The 16,941-nt window shown below is 38.3% G+C and overlaps 1 protein-coding gene across 3 annotated transcripts in view; it reads left to right on the plus strand.

Annotated features, from left to right (window-relative positions):
- LOC308053679 (connector enhancer of kinase suppressor of ras 2-like) overlaps positions 1-16,941 on the plus strand; it is a 212,566-nt gene that overhangs the window by 85,906 nt on the left and 109,719 nt on the right. For all 3 annotated transcript variants that reach the window (XM_080365216.1, XM_080365214.1, XM_080365215.1), the window contains exons 3-4: positions 9,150-9,352; positions 10,683-10,770. In XM_080365216.1, the coding sequence (XP_080221342.1) occupies positions 9,150-9,352; positions 10,683-10,770 (291 nt within the window). The remainder of the gene's footprint in view (positions 1-9,149; positions 9,353-10,682; positions 10,771-16,941) is intronic.

Below are 16,941 nucleotides of genomic sequence, written 5' to 3' on the forward strand. Positions count from 1 at the left end.
CATGATGTGCTGGATCATACTGTGTGATCACATAGTATGCTGAGATATAATTTTGAAGTGCATTTTAAGAAAATGCACACTTTTCACAGTGATTAGCCTGATAGAGGTACTTCTGTATTTGATTTGTTGCTGGACTTTTTTTAAATGCCTATGCTGATTCACTTGAATCACTTTCCTCATATTTACTTTCCTCATATCTTCTCATGTTTTAGATACTTGTACCATGGTACTGTATTCTCATTCTCTGTATATAGATAGATAATGTATACATACATAAACAGAAACATTAAAATGTTCTGGCTTATTCAAGCTTACCCAATTAGAGAGAGTATTTGGATATTACACAGTTTAAATCACATTGCCTCCATTAGGATTAAGCAGACCAAGAAGGCTTTACACAGTTTGTTCAGAGACCTGTAGCAAGAACTACAACGTAGAAGCTACTTGAAAAATGTTGAGGCAGTAGATAAGGACACCAGTGAATTCTTGATTATCCTAACCATTCAACAATAGAAACTACTATACTGTGCGGGTTTAGCCTGGCCTATAGTGAGTCAGGTCTTGTCATAATCGGTGACCCTTTGGAGATCCATGAACAACAAGCCTACACACTATGTCTGTGGTCTTCTCTTGATCATCTTTTATCTGTAGTCATTTCAAGGTCCAGTCCAACCACATGTTTTGCATGTTTTCAGAGGAGGTATCTGCAGGAATATAACTGCATCTTCTGCTTTTCTCTAACTCTGTTCTTTTTACCAGATGTCCAGTCATTTGAGTCTCTTGACACTTAAACATAAATTTTAAAATCTATTTAAATACCATATTCTAAACAATGTTTCAGAGGCTGGTCTTACGGTCTTTTTGAGTCTGATTTTTAAAGGAAAGACTATGATGTTCTAAATCTTATCTGAAATCAGAAACACATGGCTTTTTCAATAAAATACGATTCAAGACATTTTAATTATGCTTCATTACCTTTATATATATATATATATCAATTACAATGGAAATAGTAAAGCTTCTGGAAGTAAAAAAACACAATGCAAATGTCAAGTTTTAAAATAAGGTTAAAATGTTTAATCTTAGCACTATATCTACTGAATGTATACCTTCCTATTATAGATACGAAGTGCTTTGAAGCACTGTGGTAAGTTCCAAATTATAGACTAAGGAGACAAGAAAAAATTGTGACACAATTTCCTTCTGAAAGGTAAGATAATTATAATGAAAGAGCACAAGGGGGAGAAAAATGTCACAGAAAAGAATCTATGTGTTTCAGATAATATGTTCTAATTTGTATTATGATGTTGCATTTTTGCAAAGTATTACCATAGTTATTAATAAATTCCATACTTTTATGAAATATCAATGTGTCCAGTGCACATAAACTAGATTATAATACTGCAGTTTAATTGTCATAATAAACTGATAGGCAAATGTTATTAAAGATAGTGAGAAGGATTGTTTTAGTGTTGCTAATTTACTGATTTAGAATGAGAAAAGCTTTTAAAGAAAAAGCTGAAACCTATTTGGGCAATGTTTTACTTGAACTGCAGTCCCCAGCCATTAAGATGAATGTATTAAGAAAATACATTTATAGTTTTCAAAACAACAGGGGCTAGGATTTTATATATTTTTAAAATACATAAATTATTGAATATTTTAGTTTAGGTAGCACATATCCAGATGTGCCCTCTGTTTTTTCCTTTCTCTAATGCAGAGGTAAGCACATTTCTTCAATAAGCTGGGCTTCTTTTTGTAATTTGGGAAACTGATCCTGATTAATATGGATATAGGTATAATTTTGTGTGTTAATACGTTTTGGCATGCAGTACAGCATCTCCTTGCTATAAAGTAACTGGAACAACCATTGTCAAATAAGTGTGGCCAGCAGGTCGAGAGAGGTGGTTCTGCCCCTCTGCTCTCGTGAGCCCGCCCTGCAGTGCTGCCTTCGGCTCCGGGGCGGACTTGGAGCTGTTGGGGTGAGTGCAGAGGAGGTCGGGAACGTGAGCAGGGGGCTGGAGCCCTCTGCTGTGAAGATGGGCTGGGAGCTGGGGTTGCTCAGCCTGGAGATGAGAAGGCTCCGGGGAGACCTTGTGGCACCTTCCAGTACCTGAAGGGGCCGACAAGAAAGCTGGGGAGGGGCTTTGTACGGGGGGGTGCAGTGACAGGGCGGGGGGGAATGGCTCTAAGCTGACCGAGGGCAGACTTAGGGCAGATACTGGGAAGAAATTCTGCCCTGTGAGGGCGGCGCTGGCAGAGGCTGCCCAGAGCAGCTGTGGGTGCCCCATCCCTGGGGGTGCTCAGGGCCAGGCTGGACGGGGCTGGGGGCAACCTGGGCTGGTGGGAGGTGTCCCTGCCCCTGGCAGGGGGTTGGGGCTCGGGGGGCTGTCAGCTCCCTCCCAGCCCAAACCATTTGATGATTCTAAACAAGACCTCAGTTCTGAGGCTTCGGATACTGGTAATCAGCAAATGGTCACAGGCAATGAAGCATTACGTTTTCCCCAGGATGCGGTATACGATGTATTTAGGGCAGTGCATCAGAACTGGACAGGTCAACAAACCCCAGATCCCAGCACGCTGTAAGCGTCAGCTATGCCAAAGGTGTAACTTAACAGACTACAAGTCTGTTCTCTTTTCTCCCTGCATCCCACTCCAGCAAAACTTTACTACCAAATGTAATACACTAATAACAAGGTGTAATTCATTCTTTTTCAGCTGAATGTGTCACCTCTGTTGACATAGGATACCAATCTAGATATTTTAGCACTTTATCTGAAATCTGTAATAAATACTTGGTTCCACAGAATATGACCCACTAAGGTTTAATACATACTTTTATTTCAGTATTTTAAATGCTAGTGTAAAACCTGCTTACTTGTTCACATAATTTCAACTGAAGGACTTTCGTGATTTACATTAAAAAAATATTTTACCTCCTTCAAATTGCTATATATCTAAAGGATATTCCGCTTGTAAATTCTTTTTAAAGAAGAAAAAATCTACACACCTGACAGAAATGCACTGCCTTGCATACTTTAACTTCATACTATTTTGACAACTTCAGTTTTAAATTGTATCATAAAAACATCACCAGAAAATTTTAACAGCTTTACCTGATGAAATCAAGGAGATATTTAGAGAAAGAAGTACTTTAGGTTTCTACTGTGTTTTCTGTTAGGCTCTTAACATTTAAAAACATACCTCCAGAAAGGAAATAAAAAATAAAGTGTGTTTTGATGATTTTCATTCTGTTTAAGTGCCAGGACTATTTATGCTAAAATCTAGTTTATGACTATTTTGGATTTTTGCTCTTATTAAAGGGGCTGTGTTTGCCTGTTTTTATTCATTAAGTGCTAAATGACTATATGCTATCACAAACACTGTCGTTTTCATTGTGAAGATGTGGCCTTTGTGGGGGCAGTATAGAGAGTGATGTAGACCGCAGGGAGTTACAGGATCCCATCTGGCACATCCTGTTTTCCCAAAGGAGATTCCTGAAGCCCAGAGCTGCTTGGGGAATCCTTTGCTAGTCGTCTGAGCCCCACGCTGTGGCTGAGCCCCAGGGGGACAGGTGGGCAGAGGTCTTGTGCTTCGTTGGGAGCACGGGTGCGTGCGGGTCCCCGGGGAGCAGGCAGGCTGGCGGGGGGGAGCAAGCAGCCTGGGAAGGACCGGCCTGCCTTCCCAGCCAAGGAGGGGCCGGGCATCCTTGCAGAGCTGCATCAGGTGTTGCAAATCCACAATAACTTTAAGTCAATTTACATGTCATCTGAGAATGGGTTGAAAACCAGTCTGCAATGGGGAAGATGTGCTTGAAGATTGAGATTTTAGATTAATTTCCTAACCCTGTTGGTTATACAGTGGTGCTGGGACTCAGGAAGAGGACATGCAGCATCTTTTTGTGGTAGTTCACAAATAGGTCAGCTTAAAGCAACTGGGAAGCTGAGCTCTGAGGAGGAGCAGAGTGTGCCATGAGTGCTGCTTTTGGGATGGGCTCGGAGGGGGAGCAGCCTGCTGCACTGAGGGGCAAGGTGGTACCCAGAGGGCCAAAGGCACTCGGTAATGGTCCTGAGGTCTCGTCTGAAACAGACCTGCAGCTATGGCTCCCACAGGGGACTGACTGAGAAAGTGTGGGGATTCTTTCAGTTTATGCATAAAACATAAGAATGGTAGTGTAGCACAATATTTAGGTTGTGGTATTTTAAATGCCTTAACGTGGTAAATTTCATGAAAGATGCTGGAATATCATTCAGAGTTGTTTCCATTAATATCCTCAGTCAGATCTACTGCTCTGCCCTTTTAATTCTCTGAACCTGACAGTTCAGTGGATATTGCAACATTCTCAAAATATCACCTACAGAAAAAGCTGTATATGCCTTTTTATACATGTATTTATACATATATTACACTGACTACTTACATGAATGACATCAATAAAAACTACTATAATTAAAAATAAACCTGTTTTTAAGGTAATTTAAAGTCATTACTTATGCAATATAAACCTTTTAGCTAAAATTATATCCCATGGCAAAAAAAAATTCTGTGTGAGCACATTTTTTTACCTCTGTGGGTCAGATTATAAGAAAACACTTTCATTATATAAGTGCCTTTAAGTATATAATGCTGGGGGGGTGGTGGTGGTAGTGTTTCCACAGAAGAAATAAACTCTTCTTATGATGTAGGTATTTCTTGCTCTGCTTTTGATCTTCAAATGTTAGTGTTTACAAAAAATTGATTAGCACTTACCTTTTTTTTTCCATCTTATTTGTTATTTATCTTGTTTGCTACATTAATTTGGCCTATTTTATCTCAGTGGCTAAAATTTTCACAGATAATTTTATTAATGTAAAATACTAATTTGCGATCTTATTACATACCTACAATGAGATATGAAAACACCCAAAGCCTCAGCTGAAGACTTTTTTCATTCCACTTCTTTGAATATGTAAAAAGCACAGCTGTTATATTGTCAGATAGATAAAAAAGTACTCATTTTTTGCACTGTCTTTTAAAAATGGAACTTCCAACCAGAATTTATGTACAAAAGAAGAAGTTTTAGCTGGAATTGTGATACAGACCCAGAGTGGGCGGGTTCATTGTCACAGTGTGTTTAGCTATTTTTGCATTTTGGATTTATGACATGAAAAGCAGGCATGATTTCATGTTTTTCGATTTCCTGTATGCATTTTTAACTATATGGGATATTCAGCAATTTATGTCTTCCATCATATCTTCTACTCTGCACTAGTAAAAACAACAGCCTTTTTCAGGTTGTTCAAAAAAACCTGGTATTTTCTCTGAATTCTAACACTTCTGACAACAGCCACCTGTTTTTTCTGTGCTTAAAAAAAAAAAAAAAAAAGTCAAGTGCAAAAGCCCTGGAGGTGATCTGTCCTGTCTCTTGCCTCCTGCCACCCCACAGTAACCCTAATCACTAGGAACACAAACCGGCATCTCAAACTGTACAGGAGAGTACTAGGCGGATGGCAGGAACCTTCTCTGATAGTCTGAAAATCTGAGGACTAGAGAATGAAATTGCTAAAATTGTAAACTGTTTTACAGACAGCAAGCAGACTTGTCCTTAAACCTCAGCCAGTTGTACATCTCACTAAGTGTCACTTTAAGCACATCTTCATCTTGGCATTATTGCTAATGATATTCTTCTATAAGCTTGTCTGGCTCTGATCTCACATTTCTGTTTAATTTCTACCTCTTGAAATTCTTTCCAACTCCTGTCATTGAATCGGGCATCAGGAACTGCTGAGCTCAAACCTAAAATATGCTACTGAGTCAGTCTGTAACTGAACAAATCAGATAATCTCTGTGTAACTCCTGTGTGAAGCTAATAATGCTAGCACATATTACAATCCGTGGACATACAGAATTTTTTACTGTTTGAATGGTGCTTTTATGTGAAGAAGCTTAAGCCAACATTTAATAAATTTGCCAGTCACATCTTTCTGTGTTCAAGATGTGCTGTTACTTTGGCCCTTTCTTCCAGCAGTCACCGTTTCTGCAATATACCTGTCAGGCCCGTTTTACTGAAATGGAGTGTAGTCAGCTTTAGTCGTTCTATTCCCACTAAGCAGTTTTGCCATCCAGATTCCATGATAGCTTGGCAAACTGTACAGCTGTGTAGTTCTAGGCAGACAGCGTTTAGGGTTGCTTTAATAGTCAGTATTCATTCTCTAAACCTGTATGTCCATTTCCACTAATGGAGTAATTTGGTAAGAAAGATTATGTAACAAATTTAAGCATCATGAAACAAAACCAGGGAATGGAGCAAACCATGCTTCCCCCCCCCCCCCCCCCCCCCTTTTGGTATGAAAAATAATCCTGCCTATGCTAAAGGCACCCTCTTGTCCCTTTTAGAGTATTTTGTTTGGGGTTTTTTTCTTTCTTCTTAAATCAGAAATCATATCTAGGATTTAGAGTGCAAGAAAGAAATCACCTGCCAGGAGACAGAATTTTGCAGGCTTGGGAGCATCATTTCTGTGGTGTGTCTCACAATAGCAGCACATATTTAACACAGTGAGGGCAGAATATATGGCTGTGAAAACTGAAGTCTGATATGGTAGCTGTGATAGCGATTTAGTCTGGCAGGTTTGAGACTGTCTCTGTTAGAATCATGCAGATGAGATACTTACGGGAATCAGAATAGATCTGGATACTTGCAGTATCACATATATAGAACAGGGCTACCCACCTTATCACAAACTGCAACTCTTCCATCTGGGTTTTCAAGCACATTTGCTGAATCATAATTGATCCAGTCTAAATTTGTGTGTGTACCCACCTGCTGGCTCTTTTCTTCTCTGGAACAATCTCTTCTCTATCCTCTCACCTTGGTTGCTGGCTGGGCAAGCCCGAAAGGGGCCATAGTCCTTCAGTAGTTTTCTAATGTACTGCCATGGTGGGGCTCATGCAGCTTCGTGGCACCAGAGCTTCAGCCTGGTAAATGGACTGCACAGGAGGCGGGGGTGGAGGGGGGAACGTGTGCAGCTGACATGAGGTTAGCTGTGGTGCAGAAAATTAGGATGAGGTGATACTTTGAAGGATTATTATTAACCATTCTTTTCCCACCCTTGTAATGTGTTGTTGAGTGTGCAAAATCAAAATCTTTCTGAGGGGAAACTAAGCCCTGCCTAGCTGGTTGCTAGCTGGTAAAAGCACCCCAACGTGTCCACTTGGTCATCGTCTTGGCACAAGTAGAAGTTGAGAGAAAAACAGAGCAGAGGAGGGAATTCCTTCAGTGCTTTAATAAGAGGGGAAAAAAAAAAGAAAAAAGAAAAAAAAAGTTTAGCTGCAAATATTAACCAGATGGCATACTAATACCAAATACAACTTGCTTTTTAACTTTAAACTTTTCCAAAATAGAATGACTGACTTTAGTGGTGCTGTTGTTAACTGTACAGTATTTGTTCTGGAAAAAAAGATGAAGAGAATTGTTCTCATCTGTAGCTAAACCAGTGTAACTTTTGTTTGTTTCAACATTCAATCTTAAACTGGATGCTTCCAAACCTAACTGACTTTTTGTGATGCCTTAGGCATGATATGTATACAACAAATTAATTCTGTCCCTATTATTTAAAATAATTTTTAAATCTGAATTCTTTGCAGTGAGCTAAGTAAGAAAGCAAAGTGTTTCCATTTCTTGTAGGTTGCCCTCCAGACTGCAGGCAGGTGGCTGGATTTATTTTTCAGAGTGAACTTTGAGAAGGAAAATGGCTGGCAGAGAAGGCATATTCCCAAGTACCAGCTGTAACTGGTCCAAACAACTTTACCAAACAGTCGTTTGTATTTTGTTTGACTTAGATACAAGCCCAACTCAGAAGCTTATTATTGGTCAATGCTTTCTTTTTTTTTTTTTTTTTTTTGGTGTTGGAAATTATCATTTCTAACACAAATATCCATATTGACATCCATGAAGACTGTGTATTTTTCGCAGTTCTTTATTTTCTGTTTTGAGGAAGAAGTTTAGGTAAAAAAAATAACGTGATATTCAAGATCAGTCATTCTCTGTAAAATATACATGGCTGAAACAAATAGTGGGCAATTAATTCAAACTCTGAAAGCTAATTTTGTTTAAATGTTTATTAAATTCTTTCATGTGCTACATCCTGTGGTGGCAGCAGGAACTCTGGGTTCATTTCAGTGTGTCTGAGACTTTCTATGTGAATTTGAGTGAATTATTTAATGTATTCGAGGTGAGATATCTTTGTGTTTGTTATCTGGGTCTAAGCACGGAATTGGCTTGATGATAAAAGAACAGAGGGTGAGGGAATGCAGAAAAAGAGGAAAGGGGACTTGTGTATGGAAAACTTTACTTAGATTCAACACCTCCCCCCAACCCCAACAGAATTAGAACAGAAGAAAATCCATTAAGAGCTGTTAAATATGAAGACGCTGTCACTGACTGAAGTATCTGAACCACCAACAGCTGTTACTACATGCCTGCTTTTTCCTCAGATCCTTCCCTATGCAGCCGTTGGAGACAGGAGTACCATGTCTTTGCTCTGACCTGATTTGACTGTTCGCATATTACATTGCATGTGGGAGAGCTGCTCACCAACAACAGCAGGGTTCAGGGAGGAATTTTCCTGTAAAAGCCTATCACCAAGGCCATGTAAGATCTCATACCTTATTCACAGCATGAGTAAAAGGGAAGCTCTGCTAAGTCTGAGTTATTACAGGTTACTAGAGGGACTTACACAAATCTGAATGAGAGCCAGTGCAGTGGGACTGCTGAAGACATGCTCTCAGAGGTAACAAATACACCGAATGGTTAACACTGAACTGTAGCAGTAGGGGATAGTGGACTGACTCATCTTCACTTCTTGAAACTGGGAAACATCATGAGACTCAGCATACGGGGATTCTTTTTGCCTTCCCCTCAGTGACTTAGTTGGACCAATGGGTTTAGGGAATCCAGAATTGTGACCATTGATGACATGAGAAGTGGTCGTGCCAACAGGATGGATGTGTCTTGCACGTACTAAAGTAGTCTGTTGCTTAGCCTGGCACCAGGCTTCCATAACTACCCTGCCCTTTTGACCAATACCGTTGATGTTTAACCTCACAGTTATATTCGTGTAGCTGATGAGATACTATTTCACTTAATTGTGTATCTTCTTCTTTCCCCTTAGAATTATGGTTTGGAGACCGAAAACCTGAGAACTCTGTCTCACAAGCTGAATGCTTCAGCCAAAAATCTTCAGAACTTTATAACGGGTAGAAGGAGGAGTGGCCATTATGATGGCAGGGCCTCCAGACGACTGCCAAATGATTTTCTTACCTCTGTAGTTGACCTGATTGGTGCTGCCAAGAACTTACTAGCCTGGCTGGACAGGTAATTTGCTATTCCTTGATCCTTTATGCATGAGAATAATTCTTTGGGTTGTCTTGTTTTTGTTCTTTCTTTTTCTCTTGCACTCTTCTATTCTAATATTACAGTGGCAGTTCTGAAATTCTAACTCTGAATTCTATTTTGCAACTTTCTCAAATATTTGAGGCAAAAATGTGATACCCTTTTCTGTCAGGAGGCTGTTAAAGTTTTATCTAGTTATTTTTTCAGATTCTTTCAGTCTAACAGTATTTTGTGTGGAATTAGTACTTCTGTGCTATTCCAAGTTGACATCTCACTGACACAAGTAGTAACGTCATCAGTAATTTCAGAAGAAGGGAAAGAAAGAAAAGATTTTGGAGTTTGAACTGTCCTTCAGCCATCAAAAAGACACAAAAATGCTGGAGTTGAGCAAATCAATTAAGAATATTCAAAACAAATTATAGTACTTGCTTAGTCTGAAAATTAAATTTCTTTATTAGAGTTTTTATCGAGTAAGACTGATGCGTTAGGTACAGTTGTGGTGTTGGTTAACACTCAACAATCAAGCACTGGTTTCTTTTATATGTGAATTGAGAATGTGATTAAAAATATTTCTCTGAATAAATGCAGTTATAATTTTGATTGCAGAAAAAATGAAACCAAAACATAAAATAACACCAGATCATTTATGTTTCTCTTTCTTTGGAGTTACAGCAATGGATAGCTTTATCTTGAATCTGAATGCTCTTGAATATATAAAAGGCACTTTGGAAATCACAATGAAAGTTAATCACCCTCCTTTACAGGCTTTGTATAATCCTGGTGACATCTTCCTAACCTAATGCCAGCAGTCATATTCTCTCAGGCTATGACCTTGTCAGCTCTTAAAAATTCAAATGGGGTCAGATTCAGCTAGAATTTGGAGCGCCTGAAGAAAATCCAAGTGTGCAGGAAGCTGTTAGTGATTAAGTAAGCATTACTTTGCTCTCTGAATTAAGGTGCTAATGGCTGCTGAAGAGTGATGTCCTACTATAAATATTCTCTTTTTAATGAGCTGTACAAAGGAAATCTGGATTATTTGCAATTATTTGGAAGCTCTTCTTTTTGCTTTCCACAAGAATGATAATTTCTGATGTTCTGGCCAAAAAGTAGTTTACAGCCTTCCTGCCTGTTTTGTTTCTGGTTTCAAAGGTGTATGTCACAAAAGCTGTGTAACTTGCTGCTGGAGATCATGATTAGGTTTTTCACACTTCTGTGGTGTAGAACTGAACTCTGTATTACATATATCGGCTTATACTGTAAACAGGGGTTATAATCCTTAATGCTGTATAAACCTGCCCTTCCTTTGTCACAGGTCTCCATTTGTCAGTGTGACAGAATACTCACTGTTGAAAAACAATATTGTTCAACTGTGCCTGGAACTAACAACCATTGTGCAACAGGTAGGAGTGTTTATCTTCCACTCTGAGTCCTCTTCATACTGTTGCTTAAAAATTGTAATAGGAAAACATTACTAAGCTTTTACTTCACCAGAAAAATTATTTTAGCATTACCTCTATGTTCTTTGCATATTCTCTTTCTCTGGGAGTGATGGGAAGATTTTTGGACTTTGGTTATCTTCACGTGCCTGGATACTTTGAAGGGCAGTGTGAAGTTTAAAATAATCCACTTTGATTTTGAGTAGACAAATTCATGTCAGGTTCTCTATCACCATGCAAGTGTTAAGAGAACAAAGCCACAGTGGGAAACAGTTTAACTACTGCTAACAGTGTATTATTACAGATTAAAATATGAGTGATTAAAAATCTTTCAGGGACAAGTTTTTACAATACATACAAATGCAACTTGTAGTGTCGCTTCTTCACTTAAAGGATAGCCAGTTTCATGAAAGTTGTTTAATGATTAACATGAAATATTCATAACATTAAACAAACCGCATATGGAAAAAAAGATGATAGTATTATCATCACTGTTATTCATTAATTAATTGTAATATAGTACAGTCCACAGGAACATAAAATTAATATAGTCTCTGACAGTCTGCCCCTGACATAAGACAAGAGGATACACAAAGGTACAGAAAGATTGAGTGGAAATACTTTTTAGAACCACAGTGAGCTTCCTCACCTGTGAGTGGAGGAAAATATCGATGAGACAAAACAGTGCTATGGGAATGTGTGGAGAGGTTAGAGAGCAGGCAGGGCTGCCTTGGAATGAAGCAAAAGAGAAAGATAAAAGTGTTGTGGGAGGGAAGGCAAGATGAAAGCTTAGCTAAAGCTGTAGTTTGTAAGCACCTTAAACTGGCTGTCTCCAATATACAGGGCACCACTGCCTGCTTCTGTCCTATGCTGGCACAGTTTTCCAGGTAACCTCGCAGCAGACCGATCATAGACCTCATCTAATTTGAAAGGCTTCCTGGAGTAATAGCAAACTTCGCCTGCCCCCTGCCCCACTCAATTTCATTTTAGTTCTTGGAAAAAAAGAACTAAGGATGATAACTATCAGTCTTTGTATTTTATACTATTATCCTTAATTTATAATATTCACCTTTATTCCTTTTAGAAACTTTGTCCTTTATGCATTTCTGCAGTGTAAAACAAAGACCTTTTTTCTCTTTTCTTGGTTTAAAAATTCCTATGTAGGCATTTAATTATTCATGTGTCTTTATTAAGCTTTCTCTTACAAGGTGTGTATAGCACTAGGCTATTTTTGATTTACAGACTAAGCAAAATGAACTTCTCTACAGTATAACAAGTTTGGATTTTGATTCCGCCCTTCAGCTGATATTTGTGTGAGTTTTATTTTTTCCTGTGGTCTAGGTGAAAATAGTATAATTTTGAATTGCTGTCTCCATTTTTGTTGTTCATTTCACTGCTTCTGGCAGTTGAAATTCTGTTCTACTATGCCAGCAATACTTTGGTTCTTTTTTTTTTTTTACCCTCTGATTTTTCAACTCCACTTCATAAGTTGTCCTCCTTTTGACAACTTAAAAACAAATCTATTTTTTATCATAAACTCCGAGATATTCCAAGATGAAGAATGTTTAGTTAGTTCTTCAGGACTGTTACAAATAAAATTTTGTCTTTTTCTTATCTTATTGTTAGATCTGGGTTGTTTGATAGTCATCTATTAAGATCTTTTTACAGTATATTGAACTTGTCACCAGAAAGAGCTGATAAAATCATTCATAGGCAGACGGTGTTCCTCTTACTAACTAAATCTGAGGAAAATTGATCTTAATGTGTGAAAGCAGAAATGTCTTACCTAAACCAGAATTGCAGTCTTAACTGTAGGATAAAATATGAATTGAAAGATGTAGCTAATAAAAACCTAGATCTCAGATCTTTTCTGATACTCCTTGTTTTACAAATTATATCAACTTTAGATATATAATTCAGTCAGTGTGAAAGCAGCAGTCAAGGCTATGCATTTGGCACATTGAGTGAGGAATGGCTTCAACCTGAAGATTTCTTTTGTGCAAAATTAACATGCTATATGTGCATAACTTACAGCTGCCCCCTGAGGTGGACTTCCTTCTAAATAGGGGGCATTACTATGTAAACTTAGTTTAATATTGACACAGCTTATGAATCTCCTTGCTATGATGTACTGTATGTATCTGAGTGACATACTCTTATATCTAACCAGAAGGTAGGTTTTTTAGGTTTTAGGTCATATTCTTTGTATGAGTGTGAAGATGAGAACTTCATTCAAAATTTAAACCAGACATGAACTGCAATATCAGGTGTTATTCTTTACATACCATGTAAATGCCTCAACAAATAAGCAGTCACTTGTTAATCTGTAAACAGTATCTTCTCATGCTGGTTACAAGAACACTGATCTTCTATCCTTTTGTTTTAGAGGAGTTTTTATGTCCATTTATGCTTCTGAATGCACTTTATTCTACTCAATTTTCTTATCCCTCACGATCTCACCTTTACTAAAATAAGTAGGGAAACTATAAAAGAACAGTGTTATGCAGAAAGCTGCAGAAACATCCGATTTTGAGGTGCAATGTCCCATCAAGATGTATTGATGATAATGTGCAAAAAAAATCATGTTAGAACAGGGTATTGAAATGTTTGATCTTCCTCACTTCATTTCGAAGTATAGCTCTAGCTTTAAGGTAGACTAGCTCTCCTTTTTGCTCTGAAAATGAATCCATCAGACTACCTTAAATGAATTTGGGTTTGGAATTTGGATTTGGTCATGTTTTAGTGCCAAGGCTACCCTGGGGGAAAGATAACTAGAATAACTGGGGAAGAACAGGTTTGGAATTTTGTTCATAAAATGTAGCCATTGGTTAATTTTTCATTTAGTAGAAATCTTCACTAATTCTACTGGAAGCTGGTTTTCTGACTTTTTTTTCCTGAATGTCAAAGCATTTTAAACCTGTGATAGACACTTTTGATATGTGCATTAAACTGCATGAACAAACATTGTCTAAACAAAAAGTTTGTGTCTTACCAAAGTATGTCAGCACAACTTAAGCTGATTATTTTCCAACAGAAGCCAAACATATTTTTTTTTGTTCTCCCCTTTATTATTGTTTAATTAACCTTGCTGAGATAAATTCAGAGACTATATCACAGATTTTGACCCTAATTTTTAGTCAAATACTTTATGTTTAGGATGAAGCATGTGTTTTTAAAACTATCTCATTAGTACTGCAACTGATAGAAACTGTTGTTTCTTAGTAGTTTCCTGTACCTGGTATAACTTCTAAATTAGCCTTCCTCTGGGTGGGTGGGTGGACTAGATAACCTCTAGAGGTCCCTTCCACCTGAATTATTCTGTGATTCAGCAAGTGCCATTAAAAACGTGGGTGTTATTTTCAGTTTGAACTTTGCAGACTGCAGCTTTCAGTCCCTCAATCTTACTTTGCTTGCATTTGCTAAAGAACATTTTGTTATCAAACATCTGTTCACTGTTTTCTAAATATAGATTGTGATCAAGCTTTTACCTTAATTAAACCAAGTAAAAGTTACTTTAGTGTATTTACTGTTGTATACTGGCCTTATTTCAGAGCAATCTCATTTTTTTTTTAATGTGTGAATTCCAGAAGGGTATGTTTGGTTTTATGTATGCAAGCAATATATTTTTAAATATCATTTTTTCATATCCACAATTCAAAGATTGCAGTAGATCTTTACTGCAGTGTTATATTGGGAAATGGCATTCAACTGGCAAACATCACAAAGTCTTAACTTCTCTTCCAAGCTGCTCCTTTACAGGGTCTCTGTTTCTTTTCAGTAGTTGACTCAACTCATGCTGTTTTATTGTACTAAGTTAATGAACTAAATATTTTATATGTATTGGTATTTTTATGTGTTAGTTAACTGTCCCCAAGACTTGTCATAAAACATTTTTTATGGTATCTGCAAATTTCAGTAGTACTTGCATTTTTTTCCTTTGGGAATTGGAAGCTAAAATTACAAATATAGTGTGGGTGAGCACAAGTCCTACTGACCTTTTCTCTTTATCAATATTCAAAAGAATGCTGTTTAATAGAGTTACAAAGGTGTACTGTACCTTTGAAAGGCAGGATGTTCTGGATAGTGCAGAAGCTGGCTTGTATGCAATACTGTTGCTGTGACTGTTTTTGCAATCCCTGTATTTTACCATTTTACAGAGGGGAGATAGAATGCAGCTACTGATTTTTTAAAGTTTTTTAAACTGTAAGAAAAAACATTTTTAATGTCATCTTGCTTATGGAAGATGTAGAAAGATTATCACTATAACTGTTCTTTATTTTCTAAGAAAAATAGATCAAAAATATAAACATGTTAGTCTTGGAAGATTTTTTTTTTAATGAGATCCCTAGTGCATTGCTATTTATCAGAGAAAAATAAATCAGAAGAATATTGTGACCTACATATCTTAATGTTTTAGTTTAATATTGCAAGTGCTTTTAACCTCTCAGTTAAACTAGCCTGATGTATTTATAAAAATAGTCTATGCATCTATCTTGGAAGGAATCCCAAAGCCATTAACATTTTTAATGCTAATGTAATCTTGAATGCACAACATAAGTGTAGCTAACATTAATTCTGCTCTACAAAACAGTAAAATTTGAGTTTTACTATACATAAGTCTTCTATTCTTTGACCTGAAGTAATTAGGTTTGTTCAGAATGAAGCTTATACTGTATTTTAGAACAGAAATTAAAGGAGTAATTTAGAAATGAGCATTCTCTCTGAAGTCAAGCTGTAAGACCTGCTGTGATCATTTTGTTCTCTTGGTACTTGGAGGGTTAAAAGGAGATGGTGGATGTGCTGTTTGAAGTGTGTAAAACTTGTAGGAAAAACTGCCTTGGGCATTACCAGCCAAACTGACTAATTGAATTCTTTTTTTGTGCTATAGAAAATAACAGTATGAATACAGAAGAAACATCAAAGGGATGCTTGACCATGAAATGCTAATATAAATTCTTCTCTGTGTTCCTTGGCACTCGCAGTCTTCTTTCTTATTCTGTAGCAATATTCTCTAAAGTGTACTCACTTAGAAATCAGTTTCTCTACAAAAGTGCCAATCCTCCAAACTGAGCATGACCCTTAGCCCTGAGGGTGCCAGGGTTCCCTGTGCCCAGGGCTGAGAGGCTCGGGTGGGCTGGAGCTGCTCTGCAGCCTCAGGTGGGCTGAGGGATGGGGTCCTCAGAGCAGCACCCAAGAAAGAAGGTTCTAGAGCTGTGCCTGGCCGCAGCGGGTGGGATGTCGCTGAGGGTCTGAGCTGCTGGACAAGAGGAGCAGAGATCTGCCAGTTAGCTGCTATTTCTCATGTAGAGTACCACAGCCTAAGCTGATCATATAGCTGATCTTCTTCTAGAGTAAACGGAGGGAGGATGTTGGAATTATTTCATGGGAAGTTTAAAGCAATTAACTGTTATTGCTAACATACTAAGATCCAAGGAGGAAATCTTAAGAACTACAGCGAATCTTAAGTTAATTGGGAGGATCTTTTAGGTATATCAGCAATTCAAGTTTTACTTGAAAAGTTATTCAAGGAAAAAAGACAAATAAGAAAGATGGGTTGGTTGGGTTTTTTTACTTGTCATATCCCTATCCTTAAAAATATGTCCTGAAATCCTTACATCCTTCTCTTGCTTTGTAGAAAGCTTTTTCCAATGTGACATAGTATTTTGAGAAGTATTTTACCATTTCCCAACGTAACTTTTCTTTGTTGGCCCTTAATTCACTGAGATGTAAATGATCCGTTCCAATATGGTGTAGAGAAGTCGCGCACGCTGAGCAGGGTGCTGCCTGGCCGGGTGTGTGTTATGGCAGCCCCTTCGCTGCCCCCTCACCGGGCGCTGGCCCTGCCGCCAGCCACAGCCTCCCCCGCTCCCTGAGTGCGGAGAGGTGCTGGATACCCCAGGAACAGCTTCTCCTCAGATTTTGTCACAGCAAAGCACCCCTTTATGACAGGCAGGTGTCGCAGGCTGGTGCTCACCGCGTAGGAGTGTGGTGGGCTGCCTCGGGGGAGGGGTGGAAGGTTCTAGAGCTGGGGGGAGCGTGGAGCCCTGCTGTGGGGGCTGAGGCCTTGGCAGAGGGTGACCAAAGTATCCAGGGACCCTAATCTCTACTCTGTCTGGCAAACTTGACTTTTCTGTA

This window comes from Falco punctatus (assembly GCF_963210335.1).
Source record: "Falco punctatus genome assembly, chromosome: 15".
Classification (NCBI taxonomy): Eukaryota; Metazoa; Chordata; class Aves; order Falconiformes; family Falconidae; genus Falco; species Falco punctatus.